This window comes from Dipodomys merriami, unplaced genomic scaffold, assembly GCF_024711535.1.
Source record: "Dipodomys merriami isolate MVZ:Mamm:240054 unplaced genomic scaffold, mDipMer1.0.p SCAF_153, whole genome shotgun sequence".
In the NCBI taxonomy this organism is placed as follows: domain Eukaryota; kingdom Metazoa; phylum Chordata; class Mammalia; order Rodentia; family Heteromyidae; genus Dipodomys; species Dipodomys merriami.
The window spans coordinates 2,058,133-2,083,980 of NW_027202860.1; the positions used below are offsets into that span (position 1 = coordinate 2,058,133).

The following is a 25,848-nucleotide window of genomic DNA, read 5'->3' on the forward strand; positions in this document are numbered from 1 at the left end:
CCGCCCAGCGCCGTCGCCGGCGTCATTCAGGCGGTGTCCCCGCTCGCCTCCGAGGCCGGGCCGCCTGCTTCCTGCCTCTCTTCGGACGAGACCCAGGCGGGTAAAGAAGGGCCGGAGAGGAGAAGGTAGGAAGGGCCGCGGCGGCCCCGAGCGCCCAGACGGGGCTGCAAGCGGCGTGGGAGCCCCCGGCCCAGCGCGCGAGGCCTCGGGCCGCCGCCGCCGCAGCTGTCATGGCCGCCGGTCACGTGACGCCGGCCGGGCCCCGGCCTGCTGCTCTGCGGTTCCGGCGTCTGTAGCCTGGGCTCGTCGGACTCCTCGCTTTCTTGGCTGGCTGACCCGGACATTACCTTCTCTCCCCTCGGGAAGAGTGGCACCCCGACTTTGAGAGCCCCGGCAGGTAAGTCCGAGAACGGCCTTTACTCGTCTTCCCCTTCCTGCTCGGCCGCTTTGCCATCAGTTTCCTTAGACCTCTGGATGGTGGTTTTGAAGAAGAAGAAGAATGCCTCGTCATGAAAGCAGATGCATGCTGGTCCGTGAATCAATAGTACTAATAGATGAGCATCCCCCGCCCCGCATCTCCATTGGGTTTGTAAGCTAAATAGAGGGGGTGTCGGGGCGGGCTGGGGGACCCGCTCGGTGGCGGCTTCCCCGCCCCTCCGGGTTTGATGGCATCGGCTTTCTACCGAGGTGCCTGTTTACCACGGGGCTCGCTGGGGACGACGCGTGCGTGGGGTCGCCGCCCGGGGTCTGGGATGAGGAAGGTGTGGGCAGGAAGCAGGAAGTGGAAGCTGGGAGCGGAGGCTCAGGTGGGTTCCTGCGGGACTCCGGGCTGGGGGCGGGGCTGGCGTGTCAGTAGTGTTCGTAGGCCTGTGGTGGTGGGTTAGGTGACCTCCTTCATCCTGACAGCTGGAGAGTGCCTGCCCGGTCATCCGTGGGTTTGGAAGATGGGGCAGAAAATAGGGTGGTTAAAGTCATCGCCGAACGCTTTGCCTTCGTAAAAGCAACCCTTCAGAGAGCTTGATTTATGTGCAAGTGCAGGCTGTATTTACCTAGTCATTAAGGTGGTTTATATGCAAGATTTTTAGGTGATTGTTTTCTAAAGCGATTGAGGGTGTTGGGGGTTGAACCTAGGGCCTTGCAAATTCTTGGCCAGTGGCGTTCTACCTACCGTGGAGCTAAGGATCCCTCACCGCTTCCAAAAGGACATGTAAAATGAACTTGTCCTGTTTTTCATTGAGCACACAATACATCCTCTATTCATGAAATACTCGGTACTTGTCAAAACCAGTTTGGCCATGAATAAGTAAATAACATAAGGGAGGTGCTCAACAGAGATATTTCACAATGCTGTGCAGTCCACCCTTTTCCTCTAATAAGAAAAGTTGATGGCAACCTAGTGCAGTGCCTTCAAATTAAATAAATCCTACCGGAATTTTCTTATATATTCTGGGAATGTAATTACTTGCACCAGATACTCAGGGACTTTTAAGCAGGAAATATACACTATTTTTTCCTGTCCACTATAGGGCTTCAACTCAGGGCCTGGGCACTGTCTCTAAGCTTTTTCACTCAAGTGCTTTACCACTTTGAGCCACAGATCCACTTCTGGTTTTCTGGTGCTTAATTGCAGATAAAAAGTCTCACAGACATTCTTACCTGTGTTGGCTTCTAACTGCAGTCCTCAGATCTCAGCCTCCTGAGTAGGTAGGATTACAGGTGTTAGCCATTGGTGCCTGGGCACTTTTTTAAAGCCTAAACCTAAAATGAGTAATTTTTTTTTAAGTTGGCATTTCACTTTAGTTTCTCAAATGTTGTTATTTTTGCGTAGTAATTGTCATTGATCAAATATTGTCTTTGCAGTATAAAAACTGTGTTTTGTGGAAGAGTATACAGTTATAGAATACATGCTGTAATCCATTGTCAGCAATATGTGGAAAATAAACTTCAAACCTTGTAGAGGCTGGGTGTTGGGCACAAGTGGTAGTGAGTGCCAAAGCTCTTGAGTTCAGACTCCAGTATTATCCAAAAAGTAAATACATAAAATAAATAAATGTATTTCAAGAATTGGTATATAAATAAGGATTTCCACTTAATGCTAGTATGGAAACTAGATTTATCTTGTCCTGTACCCTTTTCAATTACAGCTGTCCAACCGAATTCTAATATTTCACTATTTGTTAGTGTAGCCTGGGGATCTATGACGTCAGCATCTCAGTTCTTCCCCAGACCATTGAATTGGAACTTCCACTTTAGCAAGACTAATCCACTCCCAGGTGCTTTTTATGCAAAATGAAGTTTAACATTACTGCTGTAGCATATTGTTACGTTGAAGTTATGTTTCCAGAAGCTTTCTTGTTTTTGGAGATCTGATCCAAACATAACCATAAATGAACCCTCATTAAAAAAATTTGATTTGGCCAGGCACCGGTGGCTCACGCCTGTAATTCTAGCTACTCAGGAGACTAAGATCTGAGGATCACGGTTCAAAGCCAGCCTGGGCAGGAAAGTCCATGAGACTCTTATCTCCAATAAACCACTAGAAAACCAGAAGTGGCTCTGTGGCTCAAGCCGTAGAGCACCTGCCTTGAGCTGAAGAGTGCAGGGACAGCCCAAGCCCAGAGTTCAAGCCCCATGACCCATCAAAAAAAAAAATTGATTTGTAGAGATGAAATATCTTATATGTTTCATGCTAATAGTTTATATGTAAAATGTAACTGAAAAGTAACTACCATTCACACATCATGTGCTGGTCATTAAATATTTTGTCTTTAATTTTTATGTGTTTGTTTTTTGTATATAGAATACCTCTGGAGAAAATGACCCATTGGTTTCATAGGAACCCACTAAAAGCTACAGCTCCTATCTCTTTTAACTACTATGGTATGGTCACTGGCCCTTCTGCTTCAAAAATTTGCAAGTAAGTTTTAGTGAAATTCAACAGGTATTAATTGAGCAAGTTTCTTGGTTTTTTTTGGCAGTACTAGGGTTTGAATCCTGGTCCTGTAGCTTGTAGGTAGATGCTTTTACTACTCTGCTAGGCCTCCAGTCTGGTTTTGCTGGTTATTTTGAAAGAGGGTCTTCCTTCCTGCCCAGCTACAAGCCTATATTAGACTCCCCTTTATAAGAGGGATAACAGGTACATAATATGATCCATGATTTGTTCCTTCAATTAGACTGATTTTTTTTAGTAGAACATTTAAATTATTGAAGGATATTTCACTTGTTATTAGCTATTGGTGCTAATTAAATTTATTCTTGTATTCTGGTATACATATCTACTAGAGGTAGGGGATGTAGGTGAGCGTTGTGTTTTAAAGCTCTTTATAGTAATATTTCCAAGTCATTTTTTTTTATTGTGAAAATACTGTACAGAGGGGTTACAATTACATGGGCAAGATAATGAGTACATTTCTTATCAGCATTGTAGCCTCCTCCTTTGTTTCCCCTTCCCATCCCTTCCAATCCCCCCCCCCCGTCATCCACCCCCCAATCCTCCCCGCCCCCCCCACCAAAGTTGTAAAGTTCGTTTTCGACATAATGACTTGTACATCTCATTTCAAGTCATTTTTGCTTAGAATCATATAATACAACTGAATTTTACTCTGTTTCATGTAAGTGAGTTGAGATCATCCAGGATGCGCCTCCTTGAACTCTTTACTGATTTGAGCTGTAATCCAGAAATGATGAAGAATGCAGCAGATTTGTACTTTTCACTTTTACAAGGTTAGTTATTTACATGAATTGAGTTTACATTTACTTTCAATTCTTAAATTTTCCACATTTGTACAATTTAGTCGTCTTTAGCTATTTTATATACTTAAATTTCAGAAATTTGAGATTATAATGATAGTATGTGATTTTTTCTAACATTTAAAAAATTTAAATATATGCATTTTTTGTACTATGTTACAGTAGGAGAAGGAATGAGGTATGGAAAACAGGGCCAGAAGTGAACCTAAAAAATTACTTGCTTTTCTTTTAGAAAGAATCCTTCTAAATAGAACAGGTAGTATATTTTTTTTTCTGAGACTAAGGTGTATCTTTTCATAGGTTTCATAAATTCACCTGATGAATCTACCCAGGAAAGCAAACTAAGATATATTCAAAATTTCAAGTGGACTGATACATTGCAAGGACAGATTCCAAGGTGAGCAGTGCTAATGTAGTGTAAAATTGCAGCCAAGTATTCATCCAGTGTCTTTAACTTTTATCCTTGTATTGAAGAAAAGTATAAGACTGGTCAGCATTTTCTCTTAATCGGGAAGTTAATTAAAAGCATTTGACCTAAATCATCATACATATTATCAGTAAAATTAGGATGATTTTCTTCCAGACCAAGTCTAGTTTTTGTATTAATACAAATATTAACTGGAACTGAACAGCCTTGACTATTTTAATAACATACAAAGAATGTTTTGGGGATTTGGAACCCTACGCTGGCATTCCATTTTTGCATTCCTTCAGCTGAACAGAATTTTAGTTTTCCTTGACTTCTCTTTTTCTGATTGATCACACTTTAAAAAGTACTTACTGTTTTATGTTTTTGTCCTGGGTTTTGAACTCTGGGCCTGGGCACTGTTCCTCAGCTCTTCAGCTCAAGATTAGCACTCTACCACTTGAGCCTCTGCGCCACTTTCAGTTTTCTGGTGGTTAATTGGAGAGAAGAGTCTCACAGACTTTCTTGCCCAGGCTGGCTTTGAACTGTGACCCTCTGATCTCAGCCTCCTGAGTAGCTAGAATTACAGGTATGAGCCACTGGCGCCTGGCTGTACTTACTGTTTTGTGGTTTTTTGTTTGTTTGTTTTTTTAGTTTTTATTTTTTTTTATTGTAAAGATATTATACAGAGGGTTACAGTTACATGAGTGAGGTAATGAGTACACTTCCTCTTGAACATTGTTACCCCCTCCAATGTTTTCCCCCTACCATCCCCTCCCTCCCTACCTTCCCCTACTTAGCCCTAGTTACTGTTTTTTAAAAAAAAACCACTGGATTGTAAGATGCCCACTATCTTTGTCTCAATTTTGTTTTGGAATATTTTTTCACAACAACAGAAAGGAAATGATTGGAGATTGCCAAATAATGGGGGTTGACAAGAAAAGGTATAAGCAGTGTTCATAAGTAGCTAGATAGCATTCCAGGCTTTCTTCCATTGGACATCTTCTTCAACTAGATTTTGCTTTAAGAGTTACAGATCTTTTTGTGAGGAATAGAGTAAGAAAATTGGTGTAAATGAATAATAGAATATTAGGCATTATAATAAGACAAATATTTTCCTTTTTTTACTTGGGAATGTCATATGTAGAATTTGTCATTTGACTCAATATCCCAATTAGGTAGAGGGTAAATGCTTTTTTTTTTTTGTCGGTTGTGGGGCCTGAACTCTGGGCCTGGGCGCTGTCCCTCAGCTCTTCAGCTCAAGGCTAATGCTCTACCACTTGAGCCACAGCACCACTGCCAGCTTTTTTTTGCTTATGTAGTGCTGAGGAACCGAACCCAGGGCCTCATGCATGCAAGGCAAGCACTCTGCCACTGAGCCAACTTCCCAGCCCGTAAATTCTTCATTAATTTTAATATTTTTGGATACTGAAATTTTCCAAGACTTCATTTTCTGTTCTTCTGTAATCACTTTCTCATCCCAAATTGAAATATTTTTCTTTTTTCATTTAAAAAAAACTCTTACTTTATTGTAAAGATGCTGTACAGAGGGGTTACAGTTACATGAGTAATGTAATGGGTATATTTTTTTCAAATATTGTTACCCCTCCTTTTTTTTTATGCTGGTCTTGGGGCTTGAACTCAGGGCTTAGGCCCTGTCCCTAAGCTTTTTTGCTCAAGGCTAGTGCTCTACTACTTGAGCCACAGCTTCTGGCTTTTTGGTGATTTATTGGAGAAAAGAGTGTCAGGACTTTTTTGCTCAGGCTGGCTTTGAACCTTGATCCTCAGATCTCAGCCTCCTGAGTAGCTAGGATTACAGGAACAAGCCACCAGCACCTGGCTAAATTTGAGATATTTTTCTTAGTTGACTGTTTAAAGAATCAATCATCTGTCTTATTACATTACAAACTTTAATAGATTCTAAAATATTTTGTATTACACAAACTTGGGTCTTCTTCTCACCACACTAAATTTGTATTCTATGTTTCAAAAGGTCTGCTAGACAGAATTATGTAATGCAGACAAACAACACTGTTTGGTGCATGTGAAACTGCATGCTTGATTACTACATACTCTGTGAAAATTGTCTCTCTATACCACCAATAAAAAAAGAGATAAAGAAAGAAATTACATTGTAGCTTAGTGGTAGAATTTTTACAAACCTACCATGTATGAAGCCCTGGGTTCCGTCCCAAACATTTCATGGGGGGGGGGGGGGGAGGATAAGGAATTTATTATAAGACTTGATACAAATAAGCAAAATGGTCTTATTATTTAGAGTCATAAATTAGATATGCCCACTAGATTACTAGATAAAATTCATTTGAAAGTTCTCAGTGATTAATAAGCTATTGACAATTTCTTAAATTTGATTCTTCTGGGGGCTTAGTACTAGTATTTGAATGTAGGCTCTTGAATTGCTAGGCAAAATGTTCCACCATTTGAGCTGCTTCTCCAGGCCTGTTTGCTTTTATGTTTTTTTCAGGTAAGATCTCACTGAGATCAGCTTTAGACTGAAATCTTAGATCCTCTTACCTATACTTCTGGCATAGCATAGCTTGGATTATAAGCATGTACTACCATGTCTGACTTGTTGGTTGAGGTGGGTGGGGGGGCTCACAATTTTTTTTAATTGTAGTTTAATTATTTTTTTGCCTGTACTGGGGCTCAAACTTAGCTTAGGCACTGTTCCTGAGCTCCTTTTTTGCTCAAGGGCCTACCACTTCAGCCACAGCGCCACTTCCAAGGTCTCACAGTCTTTTGCCCAGTTTGGCCTCTAATTGTGATCCTCCTAGGGTTATAATTGTGAGCCACTGTGCCCAGCCTATTTTTTTTATTTTTCTAACTTTTTTCCATTTGACCAGAAAAGTCTATGCATTCTTGTGCTTTGACACCATCATTCTCACCCCAAGATTTCCTGCTTTCTGGTCATCTTTTAAGGCACGATTCAGATTTTGTGCTTTTCATCATCAATTTCTTCTGAATTCAGTTTTTCTTGGTATGTTTTATATGAAAGAACCACTCTGATGAGTCATTTGCATATCTGTTAAAATTCAGATTGTGGGCCGTGTCCCAGACTTTCTGAATCTGCAGTCCCAGAAAGACCTATTTTTTAAAATGTAATTTTATTGTTACTATTAAGGTGTTTACAGAGGGGTTTCCACTTCATAAGTCAGATAATGAGTACATTTCTTTTTTGCCCACCTTCCAGTTTCCCCCTCCTGTCACACCCACAAGTTACATAGTTTATTTTCCACATAGTGTGTACTGAATACCATGATTGCATTTGTTTTACCCTTCTTCTCTCCCTTTCTGTGCTCCCCTATTGTCCCCCTAAAAAAGAAAAAAAAAAAGCAAATACCACCCCCACCATCAACAAAACTCATGTTTCCGTTTCCTGGAATTCATTTCAGTAAATAATATTTTAAATGTTATAATATTTTAAATGTTCAGAGGAGTTACATCTTTGGGTTCCTCCCCTAAGGGAATTCTTTAGTCTGACTGTGAATGTCAGAGTCCTATATAGGTTATCATGTCCAGTTATATTTTAGATCTAGCTTCCACATGTGAGAGAATACACGCACTGTTAATCTCTCTAAGCTTAGCTTACTTCACTGAGCATGATTTGTTCTAGGCCCATCCATTTCCGTGCAAATGACATTCTTCTAATAGATGAGTCCATTATGTATATGTACCATATTTTACTGATCCACCCATCTACTGAAGGGCATCTATGGGCTGTTTCCCTAACTTGGCTAACGTGAATAGCACAGCAGTATATATGGATGTGCAAGTGTTTTTACCATATCTTGACTTGTAATGTTCTATGAAGATGCCCAAGAGTTATATTGGCTGGGTTTTAGGGAAGTGAAAGGTGTATTTTTTTAAGATACTCTTTGTGCAGTAAACTTTGGGAACTGTTCTCTTGTTTTTTAATTATGAAGTACATAGCACATACGAGGCCACTATTTACCCATTCATTCGTAACTGTCTATATTAAATTACCTATATTAAACACAAGAATCATTTGTAAACACATACATAAACGTGGTTACTTGCATATAACAGTTAACATATCTTTATAATTTCAGTGTCCAGTAGGCTTCATGTAGCAATGTTGTTAAAATTTACAGATTATAATGCTTATGTTTTTATCTCCAGTGTCCAGCAGGATGCTGTTTTTGAATTGATTTCCATGGGATTTAATGTAGCCTTATGGTATACCAAATACGCTTCAAGATTGGCTGGAAAAGAAAAGTAAGTTAAAAGCAAAAAATTAAATGCATGTGTGTTGTTTTGAATACTATTGAGATTCATTATTTGAAAGTCCAAGCTATTGATTAAAAAGTACCACTTTGGAAAAATGAAAATTTTGCCCTTTTTTTTTTTTTGGTATGGGGGGCAGTATATTGGAAGCAGTGCCTCTGAATCTTATTTTTTTTTTTTTTTTTGGTACGTTGTGGTGCTTGAACTCTGGGTCTGGTCGCTGTCCCTGAGCTCTTCAGCTCAAATAATTTTGCCATGCAGAGTTTTTCTAACTAAAACTACAAACCAAGAAAAATAGAATATATATTTGACTACATAAAATAATATAAACAAAGTTTAGAAAATAGATGGCAGAATTGTCCAGAAACATTGTAATGGCAGGGTACTGGTGGCTCATGCCTGTCTGTCTGTAATACTAGCTACTCAGGAGGCTGAGATCTGAGGATCATGGTTCGAAACTAGCCTGGACAAAAACTTATCTCCAATAAACTACTAAAAATATTGGAAGTGGAGCTGTGGCTCAAGTGGTAGAGTGCTGGCCTTGATCAAAAAAGTTCACAGACAGCACCCAGGACCTAAGTTCAAGCCCTTGGGGGAGAGAGAGAGAGAGAGAGAGAGAGAGAGAGAGAGAGAGAGAGAGAGAGACATACACACACACACACCTGTAATCCTAGCAGAGCTGTGTACAATATTTTGAGTGTCAAATTTTTTTTCAAAAGAAAATAAGTAGGGAAAAACAACTGATTTTGTTTAATGATAATTATGTATTAGTAATAGTGTAAAAGTTACTGGGTTTTTGTTGTTGTTGTTTATTTTCCTCTTCTGTCGGTTGTGGGGCTTGAACTCTGGGCCTGAATGCTGTACTCAGCTCTTCAGCTCAAGGCTAGTGCTCTTACCACTAGAGCCATAGCACCACTTCCAGCCTTTCCTGTTTATGTGGTGCTGAGGAATCAAACCCAGGGCCTCATGCATGCTAGGCAAGCACTCTACCACTGAGCCACCTTCCCAGCCCCAAGTTATTGGTTTTTGATTCACCTTCTATTAAGTAATGTAACCAATCACTGTCTCTAAGCATAACAGAAGATGAAGCCAAAGAAGTCCATCGAAGCCTGAAAATTGCAGCTGGGATTTTTAAACATTTAAAGGTAAAAAATATGTGTGTAATCTTATACTTTAATACACAAATAATTCTTACTTTGGGTGTGGAAGGCTGAATAATTTTATTATTTAAAAATCTAGTACTAGGGTTGGGTGCCAGTGGCTTACATGTGTAATCCTGACTACTCAGGAGGCTGACATCTTAGAAGCAGCAACTTTCCACTAGAAAATTCTAGTTGTAATAATGTGCTTATTTTTTCTCTACCTTCTGAGAAGACAAAGCTTATAAATGAATCTTCCTGTCATTTCTCACTGTTCTCCACAGCAGTTTCCAAGAGTATTATATTAGATGAAGGCTAGTAGGGGTTTTTTTCCCGCATGATAAAATAACATGTTTTTGCAGTGATTAAAAAGCTGTGGTTCTGAATTAGGTGTAGAATTATGTTTTTCAGTATGTCTTTAATTATTAATGTGAATAAACAATTAAAGCTGTCATGTAAAAAGGAATTTTGGTTACTATAACACTTAAGTATTTTCTGCGATGGAAATGTGGTTTTTTTGTAACACGTGGAAAATCCTTTATTTTCCTATTTACATTAAAACACAGAAATCCCATCGCCTTGTTTTCAAGTCAGGTGCAAGGACACAATGACAAGATATTTTGAATTTGCTGAATTTCAAACCCTACAATGGAAGAACAATTTTGGAGGTAGAGGTAAAGAAACAGAGAAGAGAGGCAGGGACTCTGGTGGTGCTCAGGAGACTAGAGCCTAGGTTTTTAGGTGAGGTCTCCTACAAGTAGGGGTGAGAGTAGGGGATGGAGCAAGGCTTTCCTTTTCTTTTGGGTTAATATAGGGTCTTGCTCAGTAGCCCAGTCTTGCCTGAAGCTTGAAATCTTTCTGCCTCTGCTTCCAGAGAGTGCTAGGGATTACAGGTGTGTATTACATGCCTGGCCTGAGGTTTTCTTTTTCTTTTATTTCCAGTGCAGAGATAATCCTCAGCACCAACCAAGGATTTCTTATTCTAATAAGAGCTAACTTTTAGTCTAAAACTCCTTATGTTATTGCTCACATTTTATACAATTTTTGTTTGTATCCTAAATTTCTGATAAGTTCCCAAAAAATATCATAATTTTTCCCTTCATCGTTTCTAAAAACTGGATTAAAACAAAATTTGCTTTTTCTGTTTCTCAGGAAAGTCATATACCAAAACTGATCACACCTGTAGAAAAGGGAAGGGATTTAGAGACCCGACTCATAGAAGCTTACATTATCCAGTGCCAAGCTGAAGCTCAAGAAGGTATCTTAAACATTTTAAGATTGGTTTTTCTTTTTTTTATTATTTGTTTTACCCATTTTGGGGCTTAAACTCTGGGTCTGGGCGCTGTCCCTCAGTTCTTCAGCTCAAGGCTAGCATTCTAACAGTTGAACCACACCACCACTTCCAGTTTTCTGGTGGTGTATTGGAGATTAGACTCTCACAGATTTTCCTGCCTGGGCTGGCTTTGAACTGTGATCCTCAGGCGTCAGCCACTGACGCCCAGATGGTTTTCTTTTTTAAAGAATATCTTGGAGGGTAGGGGAAAAGCAAAGGAGGAGGTAACAATGCTTGATAGGAAATGTACTCTACTTGCTCAAGTAACTATAACCCCTCTGAACAGTATTTTTGCAATAAAAAGTATTAAAAAAAGAAAATCTTCACTGAATTTAATTATTTTTTTTAAATCACAATTTTCTTGAGTGTCAGTTTTTAAGAAATTTATAGTAAAGAGTAATTTTATGTATACTCTTCACTTTCATTCTTTGCTGGAGATGTCCTTCCTGTTCATTGACTCTTTTTGTTTGTTTTTGTGTGGGTACTGGGCTTGAACCTCTAACTTTTTCGATGAAGGCTAGTGCTCTGCCACTTAAGCCACAGTTCCACTTCTGGCTTTTTGATGGTAATTAGAAGAATCTCACAGATTTTCCTGCCTAGGCTGGGGTAGCCTCCTTTCCTTAATCCTAGCCTCACACCTAGGATTAAGGTATGAGCCACTGGAACCCCGTTTATTGGCTCTTTTAGAGAAGATTTTGATTCCAAGCCACTTCTGCCAGCAAAAAAGCTCTAACTCTTACCTTGCTCGTTCTTTTTCTACTTCTAGTGCCTAACTTACCTAAAAGTCTTCTTCTTTTTTGTTTTTATTTTTATTTTTGTGCTTATCCTGGAGCTGGAATGCAGGGCATAGGCATTATTCTTAAGCATTGTCTCTGCACAAGACTAGTACTCTACCACTTGAGATTTTTGGTGGTTAATTGGAGATCATATTCTCACAGACTTTATTGCCCAGGAAAGATTTCAGTTGTCTGAGTAGGCAGGATCATAGGCATGAGCCACTGGCGCTCTGCTAAAATCTTTTTTTTATTTTTTTTATTTTTTATTTTTTCCCGGTCGTGGGGCCTGAACTCTGGGCCTGGGCGCTGTCCCTCAGCTCTTCAGCTCAAGGCTAGCACTCTACCACTTGAGCCACAGTGCCACTTCCGGCTTTTTTCTTTTTGCTTAATGTGGTGCTGAGGAATCGAACCCAGGGCCTCAGGCATGCAAGGCAAGCACTCTACCACTGAGCCACCTTCCCAGCCCCTCTGCTAAAATCTTTTAATGGCAGGAATCAGTCAAACCTATGTGAGAGTAACTAAAGAAACCTAAGCTTTTGGGCTGGGAAAGTGGCTCAGTGGTAGAGTGCTTGCCTTGCATGCATGAGGCCCCAGGTTCAATTCCTCAGCACCACATAAGCAAAAAGAAAAAAAAGCCGAAAGTGGCATTGTGGCTCAAGTGGTAGAGCGCTAGCCTTGAGCTGAAGAGCTGAGGGATAGCGCCCAGGCCCAGAGTTCAGGCCCCACAACCAGACCAAAAAAAAAAAGAAACCTAAGCTTTTGATTTTCTTTATTTCAAACTCTACTCTCAGCTATGAAATTATTTTTCTTGAATTCTGTTTTGTAGTAATTCTCTGATTAGCTAATAATTAACAGGTGATTTATTTAAAGAACTTGTATCAGAACCAGAGTCAAATATTTTCTATTTATACTTATGTTTTCTATAACTTGTAATATTAAAACTTGAAACTGTATGAAAATCTCAAGAAAACCTTGTCAGCTTGTCTGTTGCTATTGTAATTGAACTTACGGTGAATGCAAATGAAATTAATTATATACACTTTCCTATTGTTGGTCATAGTAACAATTGCCCGAGCAATTGAACTCAAGCACACTCCTGGATTGATTGCTGCACTGGCATATGAAACAGCCAGTTTCTATCAAAAAGCTGGTAAGCATAGAATTCTGCTGATAGACTTTAGTCTTTAGATTCTCAGGTTTATTTGCTCTGAAAAGGGAACCATCAAAAGGTTCTCAGATTTTTTTTTTTCAGTATTTACAAAACTGCAATAATATCTTCATTGTTGATCTTGTGAGCTGTTAACAGTTAATGTTATATAATTTCTAGTGGAAGAAACAATGCTGTTCTTGTAATTAGTTACAGCTAATGATTATTTAGTCCTTTTGCTTTTAAAATTGTTTTTGGTCTTTGTAACTATTTATTTTGACAAGAAATGAAACTAAAGATCTAACATAGCAACTCAAAGCTGCCAGGTGGGAGCTGACTCACTCATTAGCTGTTATACACTGATTTAGGAGACATACCTACATTTCTATTTTGGATATGTTTTACATGCTGAGAGAAGTAGAATAAATTCACAGTCTAGGAAAGGAGACAAGCTCCTAATCACTTGAAACAAGTTATTGTTGTATCAGCAAAGTAAGAACCTGAACAATCTTGGCATGCTCAAGAAGTCTTTCTGAAGGAAGATAACTTCTGAAGGGAGATAACTTCTTAAAACATAAATAAAAGTTTCAAGTTACTTAGGAACTTTCAGTTTGTGGGAAAGGATGTCATGTACAGAGATAAAGAATTGAGCATATTCTGGGTCCTTGAGACAGCTATGTGCATAGCTGAAATACAGGATGAATGAAAGAAAATGCTAGGAAAATTCACATGTGTGAGATCAAATCATAAGTCATATGGTTTGTTAGTTTCACCTTGATCCCATAGATGCTTGGTATTTAGGATCCATTCAAAAACAAAAGTGAGTGAATAGTTTTGTCCCTATGTTTGTAGTATGAAGGATGGGCTTGATACATAAAAGAATTAACTGCTGACTCAGCACTTAAATAAAAATTTGTTACACCTTTTGGAGGAAATGGTGAAAACTTTGACAAATAACAATGGAGGAGGAAGTGGAGAGGATGAACTAGATTTAAGAAATTTTTAGATATATATTTATGTATATGTGAAAGAGTGAGTATATTCTTTTGTTAATACAAGATAAAGATTCAATCATGGCAGGAGTAAAGGAGGTGAGACTCCTCCATCTGACTTGAGTGTCTGTATTACCCTTTACATGGTTATATTACATGAATTTTTGAAGAGAGACAATAAAAATACTATCTAATTTGTTATCATCTTCAACTCAGAGTTACAGTAACCAGTAGCGCTATACCATGGAATTTAATCTTTGCAGCTTAAAACATAGTTATGGAAAAATACATACCTTTAAATAAAGGGTTTTGGTAGGTTTTCTAAATGTATAAATGCTTGAATTTGTACTTGATGGTACTTTGCTTTTATCAGCAGAACAAATGTACTAAAAACCTTCTAGTGAATCAGGGTGAAATTATATTTTGCTTTTTAAAATGTAACTTTAGATCATACTTTATCCAGTTTGGAGCCTGCATATTCTGCTAAATGGAGAAAATATCTTCACTTGAAAATGTGTTTCTACACAGCTTATGTGAGTATTAATAACATTGAAGACAATATAGTTTGCTGTCTCTCCAGCCCCTGTAGTACCAGCCTCTCATCTGACAGACTGCTCCCTAGTTCTCACTAAGTGTTCACTGACACTGGAGCCATTGTGAATTAACATGAGTAGAAAGAGATGATGCAGATTATAGACTGGAATTGCTGTTTTATTCGGAGTCCACTTTCAGGCTAGAACCTTTGACCTATCAACAAGAATTTTCTCAATTTAATTGTGTTCAGTGTTAAAGACATTTACTAATTTTTATCATAAGGCAATACCATGCAGAGTAACCTCTATATGGGAGAAGAACGATCGGTATGTACCATCTTAGAAGTTACTTACCAGTTTATTATACCCACCAAACTTGGTTTACTGATTGTATCAGGTGAGAGACTGAAAATCCCTTTTTCCATTTAATTTTATTTCTTACACTTTATAATAAGTTTTCAAAGATATTACCTAAGTCTATATACAATTGCTGTGTTTATGAAGACATTTAAAGAGCTAGTTTTTAGGGTTTTATATTCATCTCCAGTCTTTGCCCAGCAAGGTACAGGTTACAGGCCTATCAAGGACCTTGGTAACACAGATCTATAATCTTGAAGTTAGGAGGTTAAGGCCAAAAGATCATTAGTTCAAAGTGAGTTTGGACTACAGAGACAGACCCTGTCTTTAAAAAACAAACACTACAAAAACAAGGAAAACCCTTTATTTACTATTTTCTGATTAAAAAAAAAATTCAAGTTTTTTCATTTGTTCTGAGGACATGGTTAGAAGGTACAGTAGGATATAAGTCCTTTTATATGAGCAGAGAAGGGAAAATGGTTACTTACTGAAGAAGCAAGATATATGGGATTATAAAGGTACTTCTGACACAAGTGTAGGGAAAGATTAAATACAAATGTTTTTCTTTTGCCAGGCTTACTGTTATCATGGGCAGACTTTGCTGGCTAGTGATAAGTGTGGTGAAGCAATCAGGTCCCTCCAAGAAGCAGAAAAATGTGAGTTTCTGCTTTGAATTTTAACTCCTTTTTAAAAAGTAAACATTTTATCGTGAAGGGAAATAAATACGTTTTGACTGAGTTCACAAAAGGGAATGGGTGTCTGTAGCAAGGCAATGGGGAGGAAGGAAAAAAGTTTGAAGCCTGGAGTCTGGTATTATTGGCATTGCAACAGAAGTTATGTCAGCTGATTTACAGCTTTTTAAGTAAAAATAAGCAATGTTTACATATTATTGGATTGTTTGGATCCCTTTCATGTACAGTATATGCCAAGGCAGAAGCACTATGCAAGGATTATGGAGAAACCAAAGGACCTGGACCAACAGTCAGACCTTCTGGACACTTGTTCTTCAGGAAGCTTGGGAACCAAGTGAAGAACACCCTAGAAAAGTGTCAGAGAGAAAATGGATTCATGTGTGTACAGCTTCATCTTTAATACTAATGTTATATCAGTATCCACTATGTATTAGTAGTTTAATATCATAATTTCTACTGGTTGTATTCCCAGAAGGTTTTTCTTATATTACATATTAGGTTGGTGTTAGTTTTTTCTTTACATTAGTGATACAGTTCAAGTATATGTGGTCCAACTTTTATTCTATACATAATGATAACATATAAAAATTCTAAGATTGAAACCTGAGTTTTTAGTATACCTTTCTTGACCTCCCATGATATACTAATGTTTTCTTTGTTTCCCTGTTCCTTTTTTCCATTGATCACTTCTCATCTCCCTTTGCATATTCATTTCTTTCAGCTACCCACAAGCAAGAAAAATAATTTTCTTATCTCTTCTAGTACTTTTAAGCAGCTTTCTGTTATCAAACACTTGTTGGAACTATAGGCCACTGCCTTTGTAGATTGGTAGAATCAGTCTTGGCCCTGCTTTTATCTCTGCATCCTTCCCTCATGTTCTGCAGTGGTCATGCTGAATTGGCCCTTCCTTGAACTGGTCTAGTTTAGCATTCATTACTCTCTGAGGCCCCCCCCCCCCCCCCCCAGCCACATATGCCGTCTTTGTGTTCCCATGACACTTCACATTCATAACAGCTTCTTTTTTCTTTTTTTAAAGTTTAATTTTATTGTAAAGGTGATGTACAGAGGGGTTACAGTTACATAAGTAAGGTAATAGTACATTTTTTCTTGAATAGTGTTACCTCCTCCCTTGTTTTCTCCCACTTTCCCTACCCCCCGATTTCTCTTCCCCCTAAGTTGTAAAGTTCATTTCCAACATAGTGTCTTGTGAGTATCACTGTTGCATTGGTTTACCTTTACCTTTGTGTCACCATTTTGTTATTCCCCTTTTTCCCCCTAAATTAGATAAACATATATACAAAACACATGGAAATAAAATAAAAAAGTGACAAAAAGAGATTAAACCAAAGGGAGACAAAATGAAAAAAGAAATAACTTCATATAATACATTTAAAAAAAAACAAACTTCTTGTTTCCATTTCTTGGAGTTCATTTCTGTTAGCATCATTTTATATGGTGATATGTACCAAATAATCACAATCAAGGCTACACTATATCTACCAGCACAACTATGTTCATTGCAGCATTATTACCATAGCTAAGATATGGAACTAACTCAGATGCCTCTCAGTAAATGAATGGATCAAGAAAATATGATATATATACACATGGAATTCTATTCTTCCATCAGAAAGAATGACATCACCCCATTTGTAAGGAAATAAAAAGTCATGGAAAAAAATATATTAAGTGAAATAAGGCAGACCTAAAGAAACATAGGCTCCATGGTTTCCCTAGGATAGTCCTAGCAGAAGATCACAATAGCTTCTTTACATGGTAATCCATAGAGCTTCTTGACTTTCTCACCTCATCTATAAGCTATACCAGACAGAGAACCCATTACTCGGTGTTAATTTAGGCTTCAAACATTATGCACTCAAGTACTGAATAAATGAATGAACCACTATTTCAATTGCTTCTTGCAGTTACTTTCAGAAAATTCCAACAGACGCTCCACAGCTGGAACTCAAAGCAAATTATGGGCTGGTAGAGCCTGTGCCTTTCGAATTTCCTCCTACGAGTCCTCACTGGACACCAGAAACGATGGCAGCATTTGATCTTACCAAGAGACCCAAGGATGACAATGTATGAAACCTGGGTTTTTCCTTCACAAAGGTTTAAAAAGAGAGTTCAGAGTTAGCATTTTGATACATTTTTTTAAGTAGGTAACTATATTTGCTTTGTTAAATGAGCTAATTGAAGCATTTAATATGATCTGTTTGAGAACTCTTGGAGAGACAGTCTAGTCCTTCAGTGTCTTCTGATTTTCTCCTTTGTTTTCAACATATTTTCTCACCTTTTTACAACTTGACAATGCCTTTAAGAATAGTGTGGGAGAGAAGATCATGTCTGTTTCTATAGCGATATTCTACTTTGAGCATTGCAGGGTATTTGAAGATTTGATCTAATTTCAGCATGCCAGGAATCCTCCAGGAGTAAAAGAATGCTTTTATTCATTTATATCTAAGTACATCTGGGTGTTCTAAATCAACTAACTAGTAGCTTAAGTGGATATTTTCAGGTTTAACTACCAAAAATCTAGGGACCTGTAACAAAAGGATTGAGAATTATTTTGCAACTGTCCTTTCATCCCTAGAATTGCATTTATAAATATATAAATTTCTTTCCTATAGTAAAACCATTATTCCTTATTAACACCATTTTTATATCCTCTTCTGCCTTTGAAATAATACCCTAAAAGATAGCCTATCCCTATCATTTTACAGCCTTGGGGTTGTAAAAGCATGGATTCATCACTCAGTTTATCAAAAGACTGACTTGGAGTACCATTAGCTTGACTTTTGCCTCAGTGTAGGTTTTTGTCTTCAGTGATAATATCATCTGTATCTTCAAATGAATTTGTAGGTAGCTTTGGGAATAGCATGGTTAATGTTAGTGTTGTGTCATTTAGAATATCACCTTTTAAAAGTCTAAAGTGGAAATGGTATAGTGTGTGTTTTTCTGATCTCAAGTTGTGTATTTACACTGTGTTTTCTCTCTGCCTAGGCCAAACCTAAGCCAGAAGAAGAAGTGAAGCCAGTGAAAGAACCAGACATCAAACCTCAGAAGGATACTGGGTGCTATATCTCCTAAATGCAGCGTACACTAGAATTTCTGCTTGCAGATAAGATATACCACAGAACTTCAGTTCCTATTTCTTGAAATGATACATCTGACAACTATAGAATAATTATTAAATTCAGAAGGAATTAGCTTTCAGATTATTCTTAGTTTTTTTAATGTAGAAATGTACCATGCTTTGTGTCTGGACATTGCTTTTTAATAAGGATGGCATGAAAGGTTGAATTGTGCCTCTCAAGAGTAAATGTGAGGGTAGTGTAATTTCTGAACTCTGGTGGTTTCTGGCTTCTCAAAAACATTTATTTTCCTTTATACTTGATACCAGAAGAACTGTTTTCTTTTGAATAGAAACAGTTGTTTCATCCTCTCTAATAATTGTAGCACAGACTTGTTACATTCTGCAATTTATTTTCTCTGGTAGGAACAAAAATCACACTTCCCTGAAGCATAGCCTAAATGATAAAGCACTTAGAGACCCTGAGTTCAAAACCTAGTACCACAATAATAATTTTAAAACTCTTCACACCAGATTCCTTATACATACCAGAATCTGTCATTTATATTCTAGTAGTCCTGTACTTGATTCAGTCTCAATGACCCTACAGTGATTTTTACAAATATCTTTTCTAATGGATTTTTTACTTAGAGGGTAGAACTTTGTAACTGTGATTAGTGTTCCTATGTTAGGGCAGATGGGAAGAGTAGAAATTTTTTTTTGAGGAAAAGAAAACAAATATTGCAGGCTATAAAGAGAAAAACTTGAAACTTGAATGAGATAGGCTGTCCTGAATTATACTGATAACTACTTCTTTGCTAAAGAAGGGTTAGTAAAAGTTGTAAAAATATAAGTTGTAGTATTTGAAACAGTTTGGTACATACAAAAAAATGGAAAATAGTGGATGCATACTCTTAACAGAAGTCTCATGTCTGTAGGTTTATCTTCTATTGATAGTCTCCTAGGTCTTGAATAATTTTCCTATTTGTAAATGTCAAATTGGTTCACTTAATAGGAATAGTACTAGTCAAGTGGCTGAGGGCTTCCTATGTACCAAGCAATGTACTGAGCACGTACATAGATAAATCATGAGAAATTCATAAAATCTACATAAAGTGTTGAAATAGGAATAAATAAATCATTATGAATCATTAATAGATTATACCTATCTTTATCAAGATTGTGTTCAAATAAGTGATTTTACTATACTTTTCACTCCTTCGAAAAAGCTATGTAGAATCAGGTTTTTAACTATATAGAATTGCTAGTTACTGCTTTCGGTATAAGATTCAATATTTGAAGCTGTAGTTGGGCATAATAACTGAACAGACTTTTTTAAAATTTGTGGCCTATAGAATATTTTATTAAATTTCACTGTTTCATGTGTTCCTTACTACAAATTCCTGTGTATTTGCCACCTAGTAACAAAACTTCGACAGTAATTGATGTTAGCTCACTCTGTACTCTCTGCCTCTGTTTATCTTAGGTGCTGGTTACTAAATTTGCACATCAAAGCTTGTATAAAATGAAGACATACTTATGCTCACTACTTCTATGAAATGCAGTAAATAGCACTGGTATTTAAGTCCATAATTGTCAACATTGGCATGATCAGATAATTAATACCCTCTTGGCTCACCAAGTTAACACTTTATGACAAATATATCCCACTGTATGTAATGCCTTTTGAAGTGGTATTGGCACTTTTGGGAAATTGCCAAAGGGAAAGGAATTGCATGGAGGCTATAATGAGTTGTTGGTATTAACTACTGCCTGTCTTTCATACCAGGCCATGATAGCTAATGTTCTACTTCTGCTGAGTGTGGTTTGTATAATGAGTTACCTTTTTATTTATGAAAATAAATACAATTTTATGTACATTTCCACTGGAATTTTTTGTTTTCTGGTATTTTTACACTAATCCAATAACAATAAAATGAAAATTCTTAATTACAGTAATATTTTTAAGGCACAGATATATTTGCATCAGTTGTTTTTACTTCCTAAAGTAAACATTCATCACTCCTTGACCTGTTTGGTTTATGCTTCTGTTTGGTATCAGTCACTTCTTAAAAAGTATGATTTGTTTATATCTGAGGTGTTATGCCCAACATAACAGTATTGTGCGCTGTGGAAAGGTAAACTAGATTACTTAACATTACAGTTGTACAATATGCAAATCAGAGGTAGTACTTTTAGTACTGTGTAAACATTTAGAAATGAAACTGTTCAGAAAATAGTTGCATATTCCTTTTCAGAGTATTTCTAGCACTTCAGAAAATCCTGAAGCACATTAGCTCTTTTAAAATGTATAAACCTACTGTTACTTTGGGTTACTATCACTTTGTGTTTAAAGACTTTAATACATTTGAGTAATTTGCTTATAATTGTATTTTAAAATGTCTTTAGTTTTAATTTTCTTAATGCGGAGAAGAGCTTACTTCACACTGTGGTTTGCAGCTGAATGATGACCTGCTGTGTTGGGCTTAAGGTGGCTGGAGCTCTCAACTCATCATGTCCAGAATTGCAAACAATTTCCTTCACCATCTGCCATGAGGCAAACAAAGCTGTAGATGCCCCAATAGAACAGGCTTCTATGAGTCAGGTACTTGTACACAATTTAATACTAAATTTAAAATTGAAAGACAGAGAAACTTCCCAGCTAATCCAGTAGTAATTCTCAGGGAGTAGCAATGGTTTATATTTTCATGTGGATTCATCCGTTTTTCCTCACCTTCCTGCACACATGTCACTAGTTGCAATGGGCCAGTTCCCTCGAAGCTCTGATACAAGGGAGTGGGGCTTATGACAGCTCATCCATCTTACTTTCTTACCAGATGTCAGACATTCAATCTCAGGAGAAGGACAAGGTAGAGGCAGGAAGGGGGTACCAATGCTGGTGTCGCCAAATAGTACAGATATCCAAGCACTGGTTCTTTGCTACATTTATCATAAAGGACTACTAAATTTTACACATTCCTTCAAATTAAATGCTAAAATGTACAACTAGTGTGTTGCTTTCTTAGTACAGATTACAGTGTGCATGTTTTAGTAAAGGAGTTGATGAGTGAATAGGTATAAGGAAAATAACTATGAAGGAGTTTTTAAAATAGGGTGCATACAAGTCTGTCATTGTTTTTTCCAATATTCTATATAGTACCTTCTCTTCTTTTTTCTTTTTTTAAGTGGAAACTGTATTGTATTGTAACATTTGGGGGCTGAAGATGCAGCAGGCAATATATAGGTAAAACCCTCCTGCTGAAGGACAGTGAGGAAGAGGAAGGGGAAGGAGGGACATAAGATGAGTGTTGATGTTGATGAGTATGTTTGATGTTGATACATACTGAGGAGGAAAATAAACCAAGATAATGTTGAGTGGTGGAGTAGAGGTAAAAGGAATGGAAAGATTTTGAAAGAGGTGGAGAAGAAGGGGATCAGAATAGGCTCTGTTTAAGTTACATCCCGAAGTAAACAAGCAAGTTTAAGAGAAGAAAGGAGACAGCAGCTGGCACAAAGATTCCTGGAGGGATATCATTGGGCGAGAGTTAGTAGGAGAGTTGGTCAGATGACAACACTGTAGGCTATTGAGAGGACCTTGCTTTCTATTCTGGGTGATACACTGGAGAATTCTAAGCACAGTCTGACGGGATTGAAGAACTTTGGCTTCCTTTTTAGGTGTAGATTATAGGAGGCCTAAGAAGAACTTTGCAATAATACAAGCAAAAGGTGATGGCTTAGACCAGGGTGGAAGCAGTGAACTTGTGAGGAATATTGAAAAAAGGGGTGGGAGGGAAGGAGGGAACAGGGTAAAGAGAGACGTGGGGGTTGGGAGGGATAGAAAGATTAAACCAGTTACCTGTGGCTCACACCCATAACACTAGCTACTCAGTGCTGAGATCTGAGGAGCACAGGAAAGTCCATGACACTTATCTCCAATAATTACTCAAAAAAAAGCTTGAAGTGGAGTTGTGTCTCAAATAGTAGAGCACTAGCCTTAAGCAAAAAAGCTTAAGGACAGCACTCAGGCCTGAGTTCAAGCTCTGGAATGGGCATCAATTTTTTTTTTTTAAGTTGAATTAAGGGACTACATGGTCACACATCCCTATCTAGGAATTGGTGTGAAGTTACCAATGCTACTATGAATTTTGAACATAGTAAGATTCCAAACTTCATTATTGAGCCTGCATAACATATTTTTAAATGTCCATTAGGTGGCAGGAATTCACTAAGTCAACTGTAAGTTTAGTTTTCCCCCTTCCAATTTCCCAGTAAACCAAGAGACTCCTGCCTATTAATGACAACTATTATGAACAGAGACTAGCATTTTCTTTGTAGATTCAACTGTTTTAAGCCTATGATAATTACAGGGTAAGTCTATTAGGGATTTAGCCAGGTATGTGGGAAATAGGATGTGTGTATTTCATTTGGTTTGAAAATAAATGTAAGAATTTGGAGTGAACTGACTAAGGAGACCATTAAGTCTTATTTTGAATTTTGGATATTTAACCTTTTTAGCTTGAGGTGGGACAGAGAAGAGTACTCAAAAAGGAAGAAACCTTGGAAAATAATACCCTCCTGGAACTTGCCTGATGTTTAAACTTTCTGTAACTCATCAATTCACTTGTACTAGCCTTTCTGTTTCAACCTGGAAATGACTTCTATCCCCATTAGAGCACATGTCTCCAAACTTAGCTGCAAATTAAAATCACCTGGACAGCTTTAAAATTTTCTGATGCCTGTCCCACCCATGACTGATTTAAGTGGTCAGGGATGTGACCTCTGTTTAGGACTTTTTTTAAAAAGACCCAAGATGATTCTAATATGAAGGCAAGTTTGAGAGTCACAGGGTTTACTTAATGCCAGCTGTGTAAATATAGCAGACCTTCCCACAACTCAAACAAGTTCCACCCTTAAAGTCAAATGTAAGGGAGCACTTCCACATCAGCTTCCTCAGGGCTCTCTTTGGCCTTGGCCAAATTTGATTATCATTTATGGAATGTAGGACTTGGAACACCCAAAGGTAACTAATAATGAAAGAAAGATAAAGAGGGATTAGGTAAGCTGCTTTTCAGAAATGTTTGAATTATTATAGAAAGTATTTTTATTATGGCACAGATAATAATTTATTTTTAGTTTCTGTTTATTGCTCTTTGTCATGAGAAAGTAAATGGTAACATCTCTTCCTGTTTCTTCTCCCTGGCTCTTCTGTGATGGGCAGACACCAAGTCATGAGAATGGGTGCATCATTCCAGAGTCCTCAGAAGAGGCAACTTAACCCTTTTGTCCCCCAGCCCTTTGGAAGATTCACCTCAGTAATGGCATAAATTCATAATGGTATCAGTAACATTTGGTTATTTATATATGAAACATTTGTACACATAAATATAAATGTGTGCATTTATCCAATCATGATTGTATTGGCCATAAATATCATTGAAATTTAATTTCTAGTCTTCATTTTAATGGATGACAATCTTACTTACATTCATTATGATTGATTTATTTGGAATTATTGCTGGCAATTTACCTAGTATTAGCTGGAGTGATTTTTTTCCTACTAGTTTTAAAGCTGTACATGTGATTGCATAATTTTTTCTAGAATCCTCTAGGTTGCTAACATGTATCCATAGTCTACCCAACCTTTAAACATAGGAATGCATAGAAGAGGTCACCTTATCTTTTTGATTAATGTCTAATAGTTAATACTGCTTTATCTTGATAGCATCCTCATTGAAATAGTGTTGTGAAATGTTGATGCTAAGCTGGGCTCAGGTGGCTCATGCGTATAATCCTAACTACTCAGGAACCGAGACCTGGGAGATCAATACTCCAGACCAGGTGGGGCAGAAAATGTTATCTTCAAAATAACTAGGTAAAAACTGGGCTGGAGGCGTGGCTTAAGTGGTAGAAAGTCATCTAAGCAAACAAAACAAGCAGGAGTCCTGAGTTTCTTTTGCATTTATCTATTTACTAAGGACAGTAAGGTGCTGGGTTTGAACCTAGAGCCTTGCCAAGGGTAGGGGAGCATTTTAGCACTCCATTTCCAAACCAACATTGAGCATCTTCTCGTGTTTGTCATCTGTAAATATTCTTCAGTAAACCACTGAGAGCTTTTCACTCCTATTGTAATTGAGCTGTTTGTCTGCCAGAGGCTGTGAATTTTACAGTTATTAAATATTTTTGTTTCAAGACTCCAGCATTACATTTTCACTAATTGAATATCTTCAATTTTGATACAGAAGTGAACAGTAATCTCTTGGCTTTGAAGAACTGATGAGATAGCAAATGTGATTATGTTTTAATTCTGTCTTTACCATTACTTGGGTATTATTAGGTACTAATATTATTATTAGGTACTAATAATGCCATTTATAATTGTTAATGTTTATTATATTTATGTGTCAACTAGACAGCCTTGAAGTGTCCAGGTTAAATATTATTTCTGTGTATGTCTATGAGACGAGCATTTGAATCCATGGACTCAGAAGAAATGGATTGCCTCAATGTGGGTATGCTTCATGTAGTTAGCGACACTATGCCAGAATAGAACAAAAGCCAAGAAAGGAGAAATTTGCTCCTTTTTTTCTGCCTCACTGCTTGAGGTTGGATATTTTGTATACTGGGATTTATACCACTAGTTGGCCTGATTGTCAAGTTTTGGGCCTGGTAATCCTTACATGGATTTATACCACCAGCTTTCCTGGTTCCACAGTTAACATACAGATTGTGGTCAGCCTCCATCATCATTTCAAGCTAATTCCTCATAACAACCTTACTCTTGCCTATCTAACTATCAGTCTATCTTCCATCCATCTATCCATCTTACTGTCTCTGTCTTCATCCATCCTATTAGTTTCATTACAATGGTGAACCTGATTAATGTAATTTTGAGTGGGAAACTTGGTTTCATAGTGTCTGAATGGCTAGGCCTCCCTAAAGAATTAATCTTAGTTCCTCATCTAATCTGAAAGTTTATGGTATGACAAAAATAGCTACATTTGCCAGCTAAGCACTGATTATGCATGTCTCAGGTCATAGTAAAGATCTGTTATTTGAATTACTTCCCATTTTCCTTCAGAATAAGCAAGTCCTAGGGATTTTTTTTTTTTTTACTTTTGTACCGATTTTTGAAAATTATCTACTTATTGAATATCTACTTGATGATTCTGGAGAACTGGGCAGACCAAAACGTGATACTTAATGTTTTTCTGGCAAATGTTATACCCTCAGACTAATTTCCTTTTCCAATAAAGAAAGGAAACTCACTTTTCCTTGTGCTCAGTGACACTATGCAAATGAATTGAATCCTGAGGAAAATCTAAAAAGGAAGACAAATAGAACCTGATGCTTAGATCTTACTAGCTTGTGACTGCAAGATAAC

The 25,848-nt window shown here is 37.5% G+C and overlaps 1 protein-coding gene across 1 annotated transcript; it reads left to right on the forward strand.

The window, feature by feature from the left end:
* Positions 1-22: 22 nt before the first annotated feature.
* On the forward strand, positions 23-20,359 carry Brox (BRO1 domain and CAAX motif containing). The gene is made up of 13 exons (XM_070022782.1): positions 23-397; positions 2,801-2,917; positions 3,617-3,723; positions 4,051-4,147; positions 8,318-8,413; positions 9,495-9,567; positions 10,714-10,819; positions 12,731-12,820; positions 14,257-14,342; positions 15,274-15,355; positions 15,619-15,769; positions 17,317-17,476; positions 18,398-20,359. The coding sequence occupies exons 2-13, from the start codon at positions 2,817-2,819 to the stop codon at positions 18,482-18,484; spliced, it is 1,236 nt and encodes a 411-aa protein (XP_069878883.1). The 5' UTR covers positions 23-397; positions 2,801-2,816; the 3' UTR covers positions 18,485-20,359.
* Positions 20,360-25,848: the final 5,489 nt, after the last annotated feature.